The sequence below is a fragment of the Atta cephalotes genome (assembly GCF_000143395.1).
Source record: "Atta cephalotes unplaced genomic scaffold scaffold00021, whole genome shotgun sequence".
NCBI classification, from domain to species: Eukaryota; Metazoa; Arthropoda; class Insecta; order Hymenoptera; family Formicidae; genus Atta; species Atta cephalotes.
This window is the reverse complement of record NW_012130085.1, coordinates 4,139,041-4,156,976: the sequence shown is the minus strand read 5'-3', so window position 1 is coordinate 4,156,976 and position 17,936 is coordinate 4,139,041. Positions and strand designations below refer to the sequence as shown.

The window sequence follows — 17,936 nt, the reverse complement described above, 5'->3', positions numbered from 1 at the left end:
AACTTGAAAAACTATGTTTGTAATTATTCATATTCATCTGTCAGAATATATGTTTTTCGCCTAAAGGCATATACGTGAAGTTGATAGAAATATATGAAACATGTAATTTCGTAAATGCGGGCGAAACAAATACGTACGCATTGTTTGGATGCAAAAAGGCAATTATAGCTTCAACGTAGTTGCACGTTTTCGAATAAACTAACGTTTATACAACAGCCACTAAATCGAAATCTAAATTACAAAACTAGTAAAACTGGAATCACTGTTAGCAAAAAAAGATCTATAGTTTAAACTATTTACGAGCGTCAGTTATATTTAAAAAATATGCATTCACACGAGTTGATACATATAAAATATCAATTTCAGAATAGATGAAGGTTTGCGTCAACATTCCTGAATTAAAAATATTATATTATTTTTGTTTTAATCGTATATCGAAGAAAAGACAATCGATAATCGCATGGAATCCTACCAAATAATACAGGCGGATGAACATAAAAATCCTGAGAAAGGGTGTCTGAGATTAAACTGGATTCGGGAAAGCAGTGTATATAGGATAGTTGCTGCAATCTTTATTAAAAGCTCAAGATAAGCTCTCGTCCCGACCGGAAGTTAAACCTATAAACATAATTACTTGCTTCAGCAATTTCCTGGCCAATATTTTATATTAACTATTAACAGACAACTGATTGCTTTATCACAGAAGGAAAATATAACACTGCCTCTCATATGCTTTTCCTTTTTCGCAAAGATAATTAAAAAATGCGAACACGATAAATGAATTTATGCATGCTTTTATTTAAAATAAAATTGCAACATCTAATTCGAGAGTTCCTTTATACGTATGAATTTCTTTATATATAATTATAATTAATCATCGAATATTTTATTTCAATTATATGGATATTATATTACAATATGATAATTTTTTATTATATTAAAAAATTATCTCTTTATTCGCCGAAACGCGCGGTGGGTTAAAATGAATTCAATGATTAACACAAGTCCACAAGAAAGTTACAGCGTAGACTTTAGCCTTTCTCGGCAAAACTCACGCACGATAATTAGCTTTTATAAAGGGGATTGGCGACGGGGATTACAGAGTTAATTATGAGCGCTTTCGACGGCGACAGACTGTGCTCTTTGAGTGGTTCCATTATCTACGCCTCATATAGTGCACTCAGCAAAGTCATAATAAAATCTGCAATAATGGCCAGGGTCGGTTTATGCGTGCCTCTTTGTGTTCGGGGAATTCATTAGAAATTAATTCGGTTTGGAATGCGCGCGGATTCCATGCGCGCGAGCCAGTTGCGCGTGTATTAAATGTCTGATCTCTTACGGTTCATCTCTTCTCGTTCGAGTGCAGCTAACAAGGACGTAACGCTCTTCGTTCAACACACTTCAGTGTACTTCGAAAGGAACATTTTCTCGATTCATAACTACCAGCGAGATCTATACAACGATCCCTATATAGTTTCCTATAATATATCTCGGCACGAAAAAATTCTTTTTGTGAACTGATACGCAATACGGAATCGCTGAATGGCAATCGAGCATGATTTTGTATTAAAGCTTATCAGACGCGCAATTCAATAAAAAGGAAATAAAATCAAATGTCTTGTGCGGTAATCATTGCTCTTGCACGAAACACGTTGATCCGTAGAATCCCATTATACTATCCATAGTTAATCGAGCTTACAGGGCAGAGGCTTAGGATTAGTGGTACGGTCCCTCATAAAGCCATCTTAACGAAGAATAAATCACAAATATATCCTAATTGCTGCCTAGCGATCTGTAACTATAGGCAGATATATGTTTTAAATTTACATCTCGCTTATATTTGTCAAAAATAATACAAGATAACAGACTGAGATCTCGAAGCATCTACACAAGTGACATCGAAGATTTTCAGTGGCAATATCGATATTATTTTTTTTTAAGATCAGAATTGTGTATATTCAAATGAAAAACAGATAAAGGAATTTAAAACAATAATAAATCGATTCCTCGCCGGCGTAATAAAATTATTTAGGCCCGATTGCACCAATGTTACTTTGATTTTAAGCGAAATTTAAAATTCTCTCGTTTTAAAACCGAAAAGAGACAGGAACAAAGAGAGTTTCAAGTCTCGTTTAAAATTAGAATAACGTTGGTGCAATCGAATCTTGGAGATTTTAATGTCATTATTGATCGTTCTAAGAACGCTTATGAATTATCGAATTGCTAGTCAGTTTAATTTGTAATATTACTGCGGTACTTTTATGAAGTGTGCATTTCATAACCAAAAAATTATTTTGGCGCGCAATTTAAAGGATTACATACATAATATATATATAAATTCACATAGAATTATATAAGAGAGCACTTAAAAATTCAGCTAGACTTAAAAGGTATTTGTCTCCTATTGTTGGTACTCACATATATATGTGGTCCTATGATTCTTAGAAAATAATAAAATGTGACGATAAAGGAGTTTCATGCATTTTAGGCGATTTGAGAAACATGCAAGGATTCACCTTTTTTGTTACTCAAATTTATTTACTATACTGAAGATACGATTATCAAGAAATTAAGTTTACGAAATATTTAACACTTTATGCCAACATGTGCTAGAATAAATTATAAAATATCTCGTAAACTAATGGTTTTTTTATATCTCTACTTAATCCTTTTATATGCAAAATAATTACACTATGTAAAAAAATCATTTAATTCTATTTAAAAAAGTGGATAACTTTCATATCTTTTCGATATCTCGAAAAAAATTATGACCAAAATATGTCCTCTTTGAAACAATTTCAGTTTTATCTGAAACATTATTAATCGTTTCGAAGAAAATTGATTGTATTGATTAAAATGGACTACCCTGTATAGTGCAAATAAAAGTTATGACTTTAATAATAATTTATTTTAAAAAAAGAAACGATTTTTATATAAAAAATAAAGAGAAATTTTAGATATGATTCAACAAAGTAAAATTACCGTTGTTTTCTCTTGCTTAAAAAAAAATTTTCCGAACTATTTGGACAATTTTAATCACGATTTTGTAATTCAGTAAGTAAAATTGAATAAGAAAAAAGATGAACCCATCCCTGTGTACTTTTCAAATTGCCTAAAATACATGAACTCCGCTTTTTAATCGGATAACAGTAACAATATTAATATTTATTACAACTTTGTAAAGTTACATAGCTGTTATTTTCCATTTTAAACAAATCTTCAAAAGTTTGTGAGCTACGTCCTTTTTCTATATTCAATCGTTAGATACCTTAATGGCGAATTAGAGACTAGTTTAGCGGACATAATCTTTATTAGAAGGATAAGCAGCTACTTTTTTTTTAATCAGATGTTGAAATGTTAATAACACATGTTTATGTATAAGAAAAATGTAATTAAAATGGATTATTATACCAGGATTATCGTTCTTTCTATCTAGCATAGAAATTAAATTTATAAATTTGTGAATAGGAAATAAATTTACAACGAGAAGGGTAATTGTTGTTACCGCAACAGCTTGCGAATGACATCATAAATAAACCGTAATCTGACATTAAGGATGTAATCGATTTTAGAGAAATCTAGAGAAACGGATATATTCACGAGTATATTCATTTTATTGTTGCATTTATCGTTTACCGAAGCATAGATCCTACCAACTTATACCTATTCCAAATCGGCGGAAGTCTAGCAAACAATGGTGGTTGAGACAAAATCTACAGATCCGCGAGATTAATATTCAAGCAAATTCTGATATTAAAGACGACAAGTTCCGTCAATAACGCTGCGTATTACGAGATTATGCCATGAATTATATAACTGTTTAATATTAAATGCTGACATTTCCTATAAAAAGGATGTAAGATATTTTAAAGTTAAGAACAAATACTCCATTATTCAGTAACACAATGAAAGATATAATATAGGATATAAATATAGAAATAAGTTAATTACGCAATGCGATATTTTATTATTTTGATGTTTTGTTTGTCCGGTGAAATAACGAAAAATCAATCCTTTTGCAGCTCATCTCAAGCGCCAATTGGAGGACTATATGATGAATTATCCAAAAGTGAGAATTATTAGAGCGAATAAACGTGAGGGCCTTATCAGGGCGCGCTTGTTAGGCGCTGCGGCGGCCAAAGCTCCGGTCCTCACATATCTGGATAGCCATTGTGAATGTACGGAGGGCTGGCTGGAACCTCTTCTGGATCGGATCGCGCGCGATCCGACGACGGTAGTTTGTCCGGTGATCGATGTTATAGACGACACTACCCTGGAATACCACTGGCGCGACTCGAGCGGTGTAAATGTCGGTGGATTCGATTGGAATCTCCAGGTAAACGAAATCTTCACGCCGTTCTTTTCCGAACATTGGGAAACGGTAGAAAATACCTACGTCTGTCTTGCCGGAATGCAATTGATTTTCACACGCGACAGCGTGACACCAAACTAATTATTTACTGGGGAAGAAACTGATATATCGTGTAAAAGCCACTTTATGGGACTGCATTTTATTATATAGAAAGTGTTTTACATCTATATTTTTTAAAATTATTTGTTTCTAAACTGACAAGATGCGATTAAAAAAAAAATAAATAAATAAAAAACTGGAAAATGTAATGGTAAGACATTAATTTTTTAAATGACTTTTAAGTCTCATTTTATAAAGTTATCAATTTGTAATATTATATTATATGATCAAAAAGTCATAACCATTTATTTGGGCGGATTCTTGACATATATCAACATTTGTTAACAAGTTCAATTGGCACGCGGTACCAGAGAGAGAGAGAAAGAGGCACAAAAACCCGGCCGAACCCGTTTGGTCACCAACAATGGCTGGCGGCCTCTTTTCAATAGACCGAGTTTTCTTCGAACGGATCGGCACATATGATAGCGGCTTCGACATATGGGGTGGCGAGAATCTTGAATTATCATTTAAAACCTGGATGTGCGGAGGTAAGACAACATGATGAGTAACAAAAAAAGGTTTTGTTTTTCTAATTTAGGAAACTGAAGTTCTAAATCACTGTAATCTTATAATATAGAAGAATTATCTTTTTTTTTTATTTTGTTCTTGGCGCTAAATGCGAATTGTTTTCCTTTTATGCATTATATTTTCGTTGTTCTTTATTTCGAAAAAAATTGCACGCATTTATGTTTTTATTCAAATGTTTCTTTTTTATTTTCATGTTTTAACTTATTTGCATTTACACGATTCTTAAAACTAGCCAGCAACGTGTAAACGTATAATTCAACCGAATGAAAACGTTAATCTAATAATTCGACGCGTTCTCAGGCACCCTGGAAATCGTGCCGTGCTCGCACGTGGGTCACATCTTCAGGAAACGTTCGCCTTACAAGTGGCGCAACGGCGTGAACGTGCTCAAGAGGAATAGCATAAGACTGAGCGAAGTGTGGCTGGACGAGTACGCCAAGTACTACTATCAGAGGATAGGTCACGACAAGGTGAGTACTTGCATCGTCGCATGCATAACTTTCTTTTCATATAGAACCTCTTGTGCAAATGCTACGGGGGAGCAATCCTTGTAGCGAGTTATCATAAGCGATCGATGTAAGATGCGGAAAATAAAATGAGATAAGGATTTTATACGACTAATTAAATAAAAATGAACTTCAATATGTTCAACAATATTCGTATAAATAAATGGAGAAATATTCTGTAATATAAAAACACAGGAATAATTTTTAAAAATTTATATTCGAAATTATATCGAGTTGTAGCACATAATCCCTGTCAGGAAATAGATAATTAGTGATAAATTATCTTTTATCGTGAGCTAAAGATTCCATTTCTTGTCGCGGTGTATCGGTAAATCATCGAGTATGTTTCTTTAATCCAAGTTTCCCGTAAACATTGGCTGAATGGGTTGGTTGGAATGGGATGAAGGATAACGATAAAGGTGGTCGATGATGGAGAGGATCGTAGACCAAGACTTGTCGTAAAAAGGGCCATAAACGCGCCAAGTGCCCTTAAGGCTCGTGCGCATGTCCTCGCTCTCCTCCGACGAAGGACGTTTCTTTCGACCCCTTCTATAACGATCTGTCATTTATCCTTGATGCTTGTCCGCCCCTGCTCTCCTGCCGAGATCCAATCGGCGAGATAAATCGAAGCGTAGAGAATAAATCGCTTCCGTAAGCACGTCGCTCTATGTAATGATCGAATCTATCGAGAATGTCGTCCTCATGGATGGCTTCATAATGTAATGAGATAAATCGCTCTTTGTTTATCTCTATTTTTAGGCGTGAATAAAGGTTCGCAGTAGTAATAGCAATGGTTGGGTTAGACAGTTATTGGAAACAAAATGGTCCAGTGTTGAATAAAAAATAAAGCAGCGTTTTATTATTGAAAAATAATTATTATTGTAAAATATAAAAAAATAAAACTTTGTAACGTCAATTTTTTTATTCTTCATTAATTTTCTTGTTTCTGCGATTTAATTTGAATTATAGCAAACAATTTTTTAACAAATATTTTCAATTCTAAGGGACATAAAAAAGTCTTATGAATTATAAATTTACTTTATTTACGATTTATTTTTAATCGATAAATTTTTTAACTGTTATTTTTATTTTTGTTTTATAAATTTTTTAATTATTATTTTTATATGTGTAATCTCTCTTTTTATGTTTATTTTAATATCCACACAATTTTCATATTTTTTATCTTTTGTTGTTAGCACTATTCTACTATACACTGAACTTTTGTAGGGCAACTACGGCGACATATCGGAGCGAAAAGCTCTTAGGAAGAAACTGGGGTGCAAGTCGTTCAAGTGGTACCTGGACAACGTTTATCCGGAACTCTTCATTCCAGGCGAGGCAGTCGCCTCTGGAGAGGTAAGACTATTCCACATTCTCCTCTTGAACTTTTTTTTAGCGGCTGCTGACATTACGCGGTTCGAGAAATACCACCAACCAGAATGAAGGAAGAGAAAGCGGAAACGACCAGTTCCATCTTTAACGACGTTGCCGTGGCTTTGATCCATCAAGGTGTCGGGTTACAACATTCGAAGGCTCTTTGTGAAAGGAAATGTAGTCAGTTAGATAGATAAAGTCATCAAAAAAGAGTCTTATTCTTCTTTTTTTATATTGTTTTTTTATATAAGAGAATATCTTTTCCATCGTGATATTTGTTGTTATATATATATAGTAACACTTTTGATACATGATAAAAGATGAAATTTTTTACCTCATTACATCTTTTTAATTAGCTTTTTGCTAAAAAAAATATTTAAATATGAAGCAATTTCAAATTTAGCTTAAATATTGTAAAGCGATAAAATCTTGTTCTTCGATTAATTAATACATTTCCTCGAGTATGAATATTAGCAAGAGGCGTTGATCGATGTCGACGAGCTCATGACATTGGAAACATGCCGCTTTGATTGCGAAACAATGTGATTCGTGGTCGGGGCAATTGCGATCGGATTGCGGATGGAAGCTTGTCCGATATCTAATCGGAAATCGATTTCCACAGATCGATGTTATAAATTCTTAGGCTACGTAGTATAACTGATTTTGTCAATGCAACTTGATTACAAAGCAAACGCCTTTACAAAAGAAGTTGTTTTTCGTTCCTTTGTAAAAGCAATCCGGAAATTTTTCTTCGAACATATCCATCGCACCTGATTCTTTCATTTGATATTAAACATTAAATGTTTTTTTTTAGAAAAATAGGATTCAAAGTTAAACATGATAAATGAGAAATTAAAAAACTAACAAAAAATTAATAAGCTTTTTATAGATTCCTTTAATTGAAACAAATTAGAAAAATATAAAATTAATAATACAGGCTATAGAATTCAACGCTGATTATTAATTAACGCAAGAGTCTTCTTAATATTAAATATTTATAAACCTTGAACGTTTCAACTCATAGTTTGAATCTTCTTCAACAATATTTCCCTCTAACGCAGCAGTTCGAATATTGCATTGCAAAATAATATCTTCAAGTTTTTCCTCTCAAAAAATTGAGAGATACGTCACTATTGTGAAGTAAGTCACAATACTCACAAAGTTAATAAGCTGAGTGATGATGAAAACTTAAGCTCACAAAGTCGACGCTTCTACATTGAACAATATATCGCATGCCAAATTTTGTGCAGTTAATATGTTAAAAATTTAAAAGTTAAAACAAGAATTGAGAGAAAAATTTATCATTCATGTCATTTCGTTGGTTGAATAATAATGATCACATTAAAAATAGAATTAGCGGAAAATGATCAAAGTTTAATTAGACATTTTATATATTTTTACTGATAAAAGTAATTATATCTCCATATCATGAAATTTGATTAAATTACTTTATTAATTTCTATTTTTCTTCTCTTCTCTCTCTCTCTCTCTCTCTCTCTCTCTTTCTCTCCCTCCCTCTCTCTCCTTAATCGCTAATTTTATTTTCTAAATAGAAAGAAATATGTAATACTGTGAATCGATCTCAATTTTTTTTAATGCTTCTGAATGCTTCTGAAAGCAAGAATAATAGACAAAATATCTAATCACTAAACTTTATTAATCAATTAGGAACCGAATCTTTTCTATGCTGCACCATTACACTATGATAAATTCACGATGCCGATTGTCGTGTTCCATATTCCAGAACTCATTATTAGATTTGTTCGCGTCGCATGCTCCAATATTGTAATATGCTCTTACCATAGCTCTTATTCATTCCAACGTGCTTGATAAAGTTGTAGTAAATAGGAATTGTGGTAGGAGCTTGTTGGAGCATGTTGGAGCTTGCGACGCGAACAAATCTATTGACATACTAGGAAAGAGGAAGAAGGAGAAACGGGAATGCAGTAGCCAAAGCTTAGTTGTATCCCGACACGCGCGAAATTTCAAGCGGAGCTGTCTTTTTTTTTTCTCGTAACCCTCGTTTTGCTGCAAAAAAAAACGTGCGCATAAATATCGGGCAGAGGCGACGAGCGACAGACTCGTCAAAACTACACATGCGGTACACGCGAGCCATCCGTGCGAACCCGTCACGACTGATAGTGCATTAATATCGCTCGGACGCGCAATTCATGGCAAACGATCAATCACGCGGAGATTTATTTCCGTTGTGTTGTTCTTCCCTTTTCTTGCTCGCTTCTTCGTTCTCCTCTTCCTCCTTTTATTGTATTCCATCTTAGTATATATCGGTTACGGAATTGTCGGATCTCGTTGCGGTTGCCGTGACGATATTGTCATCGTTGGATTATTCACAAAGACACGAGTAATCCAAATCGTCAAAGATGCAAATCGTCATGAGATATACATGTAAGAGAACGAGAAGAATAGAATAAGACGTAAATTCTTGCTTGTTTTATTAAATTCAATGCCAGCGAAAAACTTATAAATTTATATATCGAAATCGGTCTGTTCTCGTCACAAATGTAGAAATTTATTCGCGATATCGCATTTATCCATGTTTGATTTATTCACGACTGTTTTCAGTTCCAGTAACCGCTTCTGCGCGTTTAATCAATCTTTTATCGGCGTCTCGTCGCCGCCAATATTGTTGACGTGTTTTATTAATCAATTCGTTTCGATATGTACGCGATTCGAGGCACAGACTGTTAGTTATTTCACAATTTATTTTCACCGCGTTAGCGGAACTACCCGCGTCACTCCGTTCCGCTGCATTCGTAATTGCAAAATGATTGCAACCGTTATCGAAGGATAAATCCACCTTCCCAGCTTGGGATGGGGTACCTTGCATTTCCACGCGGATCGTTATACGTTACTCTCTTCACATGCCGCGTGCCGCTCCGTGACAAAGTCACGGTACGTAGGCACCGGTATTAACGACGTTGCACCGACGGATAAATTGCAGCGTCACGCGACACGAATATTTCATACTTCATCATTCTTCCTCTCTCACTTTCCTTCCAATTTCCTTTTGTTCCTTTAATTTTATCATAAGCCAACAGTGCATTAACCCGGTGCACCGGTGTTTAACACAATGTTCAACGCAGTCGCGAAGAAAGTAAAACGCTTGTAGCGTAAAGCCTTTTTTCCTTCGGAGTTTTTGTTCTCGGAGAAAATCCGAGAAATCTAAGAAATAGAACGCATCATATCAAAAATTTAGCAAAAATATGAAATATATTTATTCACATTTATTTATCTAAGATATTATGTCGGTTATCAAATGATATAATGAATATTACCCATTGTATTGTTATAAAATCTAATTTTGTTAAATTGATTCATCACATAATTCTGATCATCCTTCTCATTTATCGTTATTACGTAAAGATAAGCTATATAACTTGAACGTTTTTGCGTATAGATATTTCGTTACGTTCCGCAACACGACATTCATTTATGTTGTCGATTAATCGTGTTATTGAATAATGCATTCTATCATCCATCCCCGCCTATTTTCAACCCTATGTAGAGAATCGTAGCGTTCCCTGTGGCAAGGGTTAAACCTCGGCTTGCATTACAGGCGTCACAGTGTCACGCGACTCAAATATTTCGTGCTCGTGCCCATCCCCCTTGCTCTCATTTATCTCTGTCTACCCTCCGCGCGCGCTCTTTCTCACCTTGGCCGTCTCTTTTTCACACCCGGTCTCGGCACGTCTCGTTATCTTCACACTTCACTTGAATTTCTCGTATCAGGATCATCTTCGTCCTCCGCGCCTATCTCCGCGCACGCCGTGTAAGATAACCGGGCATACTAAAGTTCGCTGTACCGGAAATTCTGAGTAAGTTTCGAGCGCGCGTCTCGTTGCTCCCTTATCAGGGAAATATTTTAGCTTTTAATAATACCGAAAGCTATTAGGAATGTGTGTCATTGTGAAATAATTATTTACAACTACGATTAGAAAAGCAGAAATTAATTAATATCGTACAAAAAAATGTATTTAACTCTAATTTTTACAAGCATATATGTGGTGTGTGTGTGTGTGTGTGTGTGTGTGTCAAAAAAATATATACATATTATACTTCATGCTATGAAAATAAAAATAGACGGAATTTTTAGAATTAAATAAATGTCGCTATTTTTAAATGAATATTCTTGGAAGAAATGAAGAAGTATGTATGTATGCACTCGATAAAATTAAAACATTTTTAATTTTAATTTTAAATTTAAAAGTAAAAATAGAAATTAAAAATATTTTACATATCAGGAGCATACATAACCAATACCAATTCTTCATTTCTTTCCAGAATATATATCTATATTTAGAAAATAGCGACACTTACAACTGATTTTTTTTCGATACGTTATATTTTCCTCGTTCGTTATTACGTTTTTATATTTACATTTAATATATCTATTTTTGCACAAAAAGACAATTAAAAAATTATGTGTTTAGTTAAATTTAAATTTTTTACTCCTCAACTTCTCATATTTGTAAAAATGGAGCACAATCACATGAAACTCTTGATTTTTGTTATTGCAAATTATATAGATAACATGTAAACTCAGGGCTAAGCTTGAATAAGTGATTTATTTTTCTCTCGTTATACAATTCCTTATACAATTTTCATAAGAGAGAAATTAAGAAATTAAGAAATCGAGGGTTACGTATACATTTTTGTATTTCATTTTAGTATAGTATGTTTGTTGAAGATGAAATAGCATTGAGATATATGCTCCCATAGTGTTTCGTACGCACGTATTCATGCGCACAAATTGTGGCACTCCGTCGCGTTGTTTGCGAGACAAAAGCCGCTGGTCATGGCACTGCTGGTTCTCGCGAATCACAATTTCACGGCGCTGCCGACATGACACACGGTATGTACACGCGTTCCGCCGTGTGAAGGCAATATTCCGATCGAACATGATAATAAAAAGCAACAGAATTCGAAATAGTTCGGGAGTTCGAATACTATCGACCAATCCCCTTGTTCCCCACCGCTTTTTATTTCCCTTGTCTTCTCTCTGTCTGCCTTGTCGTTTGTTGCGATCCACTCACATTTTCCCTTGGATAAGGCAAAGAATGCATTTCACTCTTTTCCTTTTCTTCCTTTTTCGCCTTTCTTTTCTTTTTCTGTCCAAGCGCACTGACACTGGCATTCACGAGTGGGCGGAATAGGCAAACTAAAAGGAAGCATCGCGGAAAAAGGAGGAATATATAAAGAATGGGCGCGCATTTTCGCGAAGTAGCATTTACGTGGTCGCGCACTTTGGAATGCGATCCATGCCACACACGAAATAACAATTTCGTCGTTTAAGTTGCACGGCATGCCGGAACTCGTTTTTGCCAATCCTGGATTATCCGCATGCAATCATTTGTTTTTCTAAATTGTTGTTATGTATTGTCGGGAATATCGAGATGTGTTTGTTCTAAAAAATAGAAAATACGTATTCATGCTTAAGCTTATTTTCTTGTAACATACGTACAATCTGGAATACTAGACTCATCTCTGTCTTTATTTTAATACACGTAAACTCAAAAAAATTCTCTAATTTTATGTAATTTATTTAATTAATCATTAATCTACAATAACATAAATCTTTAAATTGGAAATTTTAATAATTTCTTTTAATACTAAAATGCCTACAACATTTTATCATAATTTATACATAACGCTGACAAATAATCAATACTCGTACCTAGAACCAATACTTCTGCATAATGCGCAATATGCTTCTAGCTAAATAAATTCGATTTATTTAAAAAATTCCAGATTTTTTAAAACAACAAATCCGAAATTTTTATCACATTGCCGCTTTTGATTGCATTTCGAAATGCAATCGGCAATAACAGAATTTATGTGCGACAAGGATTTTGAACTTCATTGTCGCATTGCACACAAAATAACAATTCCATTCGAGGCGAAACTTATATTCCCACTGTCTTCCATCCGAGTTTCTCTCTCTCTCTCTCTCTCTCTCTCTATCTCTCTCTCTCCCTCCCTCTCCTTTTTACTTTTTATTTGCTTTCGCAGAACCGGCTAAATCACGCTCGACCTTCCTATCGTATGGGAGGAAGAGGAATGACTGGATTTATAGTTCACACGGTTGTACGACGGTCCAGAAATCGTACACGACGTGAATAATTTCGAATGTGCACGTGTTTCTACGTACGTGCAGGGGAGGACGTATATTTCTCCGGGGGTATCCCACGATTTTTGAGTCGTTCTACGCGAACTGCATGGATTTCCTATGCAAAACCTCATGGAATGATAAAACGCAATGCAGAACGCGATTTTGTTTAACCTTTACAATCTTGCATCGATCCCACATCCTATGATATGATTTTCAATAAAACATTTATAATATCTCTGAATGCAGTGCTTATTACACATACAGAGTGAATCAGAGTCGTTGAACCAGCTTTTTACCCTATGAGAAAATAATTGACTGCACACGTTATAATTCAATTAGATATGAAGTCGATGATTTTCTCATAGAATAAAAAGTTGGTTCAACAACTCTGATTCACTCTGTAATCTTTCTAGAAATATTCTTGAAAAATCACTGTTAACATTAATAAATTTTTTTCTCATACGAATGAATGCAGAGATTTACCAGGGAAAAATAAAGGAGACACGTTCTTCTTTGGATTATAAAATAATGAGGTATGAAATTCAAAAAATGTCCGAAATACGTGACTTTTCCGCGTATTATATTATTTCGAGCTCTCCAACTCTCTGTAGAGTTAGGATCATAAAGTTGTCTAAATATCAGATCACATTTCTCATTGAGTTCACTAAGAGCCTTCGAGCTACCTTTAATAATGCCAGCGGAGCAGGAGCTTTGAAAATTTTATCGACCTCCAGGATACCTGGTTATAAATCACGAGTTTTTATTCCAGTCGACCGACGATGAGGACGCCGACGACGAGGACGATTCCTATGAGGGTGAAGGCAAGGGATATAGACATAGGGTGGGGCAGGATAGAGGAGGGGTAGGGAATAAAGATGTTCACGTTGAAACTGCAACGACCACAGAATTCTTGCATGCAGTGAAATCAGGACTGCTGACCGAGCGCCGTAACTGAATGCACCTGCTGTTACACGCAGGCACACACACACACACACACACACACACACACACACACACACACACACACACACACACACACACACACACCCACACGCGCGCGCGCGCGCGCACGCACACACACATGCAACACACATATATACATCGTATGGTTTGGTCGTGAACACACGCGTCGGACCGAGCGAAATACGAGCAGACCTCATTTTCAATTTGTTTCCGTCCATTTGAAAAATGGAGAACGCAATCCGCGGTCTGCGCGGTCCCCGCTTTGCCAGGCATGCATACCGCAGAATCTGTGCATGAAAAAAAAAAGAATCATTGCGCAACGAAGAGCGTGACTTTTCTGTCTTTTCATATTCTGTTTTAGAATTCTCGCGAGAGATTGAGTCAACGAATCTCGTTACCAGAAATACAAAAACATGGATTTATTAATCTTGTTACATTGTTTTACAGGTATAAAAGCGTCGCGTATCGTCGTGTGTATTTTTATAATCTGATTTTAATAAGGCAGAGCATCAGCGATTTTTGCATCGACATTTCGAACTGAATACTCATTCGCATTTAATTCGATCGAGAATAATTTTCCATTTTAATTCCAAAGTTTCACGATGAAATGTCAAGTCGAGGAAATAACAAAAATATTAAACAGAAATGTCCAAATGGCACATCGTTGATGTTACTTTCTTTCTCAATAATCTGTTTATTAATATGTACATATATTCTTGGGTATTACTAACGGTGCGATGGATACACGTTAATGTCCGAAAAAATTACTAACAACAAACAGGTCCGAAACCTCGGCGAAGGCGGTAACACCTGTCTGGACTCGCCCGCTCGCAAGGCCGATTTGCACAAACCGTGCGGACTGTATCCCTGTCATCGACAGGGTGGAAATCAGGTACAATAGACATCCTCCTCCTGAAAAATTTCCTTCACCACAACTTCAACACATTGTCCCATGAAATGCTTGTGCATGCTTGATGTGTGCAACTGTTGTCCTCAAAGTTCAAAACGGAAACACGATTTTTGTTGAATTTGATTTGATTTTTACATTCTACTATAAAGTTCTCCACGCTGTCACTGACGTTTGCAAGTATTATATATAGGTACGAGCTTGTGACTATATTTCGAGACGTTTACTATTTGTTACGAGTATATCCACTATAGAATAATGTGTTTTATTTACATCATAGTATCAAAAATTGATGATAATATATATGTAATAGAAATTAAAAATACTGTGAGTAACCAAATTTCGATCATTGATTTATAAATTGAATTATAGTATAAATCAATTTATAAATCAAAGAATTTAGTATGTATGCGACCGGTGTGATGAATTATATTGATGGCAATCAATTGTTCTGTTACTCGACGTACAAAATGACAATTGAAAAGTTGCTAAAATTAAATAGTTGTTATTTTGTTAACGAATGAATAGAATAAAAGGAAATAAAATGAACATTAAACCTTGAAAAATTCATCATTTTGATTAGATAGCAAAAATCTACATTTCTAAATTGTATAATATAAATAGTTATAAAAATCAACATTATAAAAAAAATTTGGCTAGTTCTACGACTCACTATCAGTAATATATTTAGAATACCTTACTATAAGCATTTTCATGAAAATTTATTTAGAATGCTTTGAAGGCAAAATTTTTAATATTAGAAAATGCATTGATAATTTTTAAAAGTGCCTCGATTATTTTTTTTATACAATTTCAGATAAGGATTATTTTAAAAATATTTGTTTTATATATTATACATATATATATATATATTGTGTGTGTGTGTGTTAATTAAACGAATTGTTGGTTTTCTTATAATTTTTTATTTTTAATATATATTATCACATATATTAATTATTCTTTTTACATTATTTAATAAAAATGCTTCTTCTACAATAGAGTATTTAATTCATTCTGTTTTATCTCATTTTATTCGCTTTTATCTTTTTTACTATAAAATAATAGCTATTTAGCTTCTGCAAAATTTTCCAATTGTCTTGTATGAACTGATTGTTTTGGCTTTCAGCCACGGAACAACGATAGTCACGACGACTGTTAGTCACTGCGAACCGCCGGTATTTAGTTTAATTATTATCGTATAATCCTGCGTGAATAAACAATGTACACGGATTGAAATCGTTTCGAAATGTATGTCTCGTAATTCCACTGCGAAGCTAATTGAAGCTACATACCAAATTACTAGAAAATCGAGTTTCCGTTTCGTTGGCGATATATATCGATCCATTATCATTTCCCCAACGACGGCCGAGTGCCTAATCGCACCCGCGCTTGTTCATTCAATGCCATGTGTGTTCGTGCTTCCGGCTGCTTGGATATTCTCGAATGTGCGGCACGAAAAAAAGACAAAATCGTGCGCTGTCGCACGAAATGCTGGTGGATGAGCGAATCTTTCACGTTCCCAGAGTAACCGTGTGAATTTCTCTTGAATTCTAACGCAGATACGACAAGTTACTAGCGGAATGTGTATAGATTCATCAGGGAAAATCGAAGACCTACATCAGCCAGTGGGCATGTATCCCTGTCACCGTCAAGGCGGCAATCAGGTACACATTCGCGAACCCGTCAATTTTCAGCAATCTTAAACAATACTAAGCTGATTTGAAAACGATTGTGACTAACGATCTAACGGACATTCATGATATTACCCCTCGAAGCTTTCCTAATCGGTCGATAGATGGATGGCAGGCATATTTCTGATCTATCTGGTTTCGGGGTTATAAATCTACGCGACTTGTAAAAACAACTGATACTTGAAACGCATGTGCGATCGCGTGCATGCTAACCTGGCACTAATCGCCCTACGTTTCGACACGATTAGTGGCATCGCTAATCTGGTGCAGGTGCTCATCAATCCATGTCTCTACTGCCTCTCGGTGAGATGACCCCAATTGCTGCCTTTTACCACGATTTCTTACCATGTTATCATCATTTCTCACATTGATATAGTAGACTTAGATTTAATCATCGACTTGGCTCCTCCCATAATCCACGTATAAGAGTGAGAATATCAAAGTGCAAATATCGACAAAACATCGCACGTTTCGACATTTTTACAATTTTATCCATCCTTTTCATCTTTTCACAATGTAAATTTCATCTTTCGTACATGTGTTATACAATATTTTATCGCGCAATTTTTAATTCTCAAAACGAAGACTTGGTAATTGGTTTGATAAAAATAAATCCGAATAAAAGTGTAACTTTATCATGGTTTTTGTGTCTCTTTTTCTTTTACCTACGTCGATGACAAACGCAGCGGATAAACGCGCGAAAAACAACAGCGGCAATTTCAACGATCTACTCCGTTCATTTATTAGCGAGCTTACGCTTGCCACTCGACAGAATCGAGCGTACCATGTAAATTCGTGCTTTATCTTGTTTCTTGCACTCGTTCGGTCGATCGCACGGTCTGTTATTAGAGTTCACACACGAAACACGCGCACGCGTGCGTAGGTATTTCCGTAGTTTCCTGTCTTTCACCTACAAGCACGTAACGTGTACGCGAATACCGAATCGCCGGCGTTTAACAACCGTGGCGACCGGTTACAACCAAAAACACAATCAGTCGGCGGTGCTTGCTTAGCCCGGTAAAGCGCTGCTTTAATTTAGCTGTTTGCCCTCGCAATTAAGCCGCGGTTTCACGGCAATTACGCTTTCGGTCGTCGCCCGCGTGACACTGATAAAGTCACGACTCTCTATGCTACGTGGGGAAAAGGGACGCAGCGCTGGGATGCACATCGGCGATTCGGGATCAGTCGTGAGCGCGGATGATGGAAGATGAATAATCGTATCATCGGATGGAAGGCGAGTGCATCGCGAGAGATAGCCGTTGCGGTCGCCGGATGGTCAGTTTACACACACTACAATGCATATACTGCTCCTTCTCCCTTCCCCCTCTCTCTCTCTCTCTCTCTCTCTCTCTCTCTCTCTCTCTCT

General features: G+C 35.5%; 1 protein-coding gene across 1 annotated transcript in view; it reads left to right on the top strand.

Annotated features, from left to right (window-relative positions):
- The window catches only part of LOC105619410 (putative polypeptide N-acetylgalactosaminyltransferase 9), a 74,199-nt gene that overhangs the window by 54,128 nt on the left and 2,135 nt on the right, over nt 1-17,936 (top strand). Inside the window, exons 4-8 of the mRNA XM_012200931.1 lie at nt 4,023-4,336; nt 4,761-4,959; nt 5,300-5,469; nt 6,733-6,861; nt 14,754-14,864. Of these exons, the coding sequence (XP_012056321.1) occupies nt 4,023-4,336; nt 4,761-4,959; nt 5,300-5,469; nt 6,733-6,861; nt 14,754-14,864 (923 nt within the window). The remainder of the gene's footprint in view (nt 1-4,022; nt 4,337-4,760; nt 4,960-5,299; nt 5,470-6,732; nt 6,862-14,753; nt 14,865-17,936) is intronic.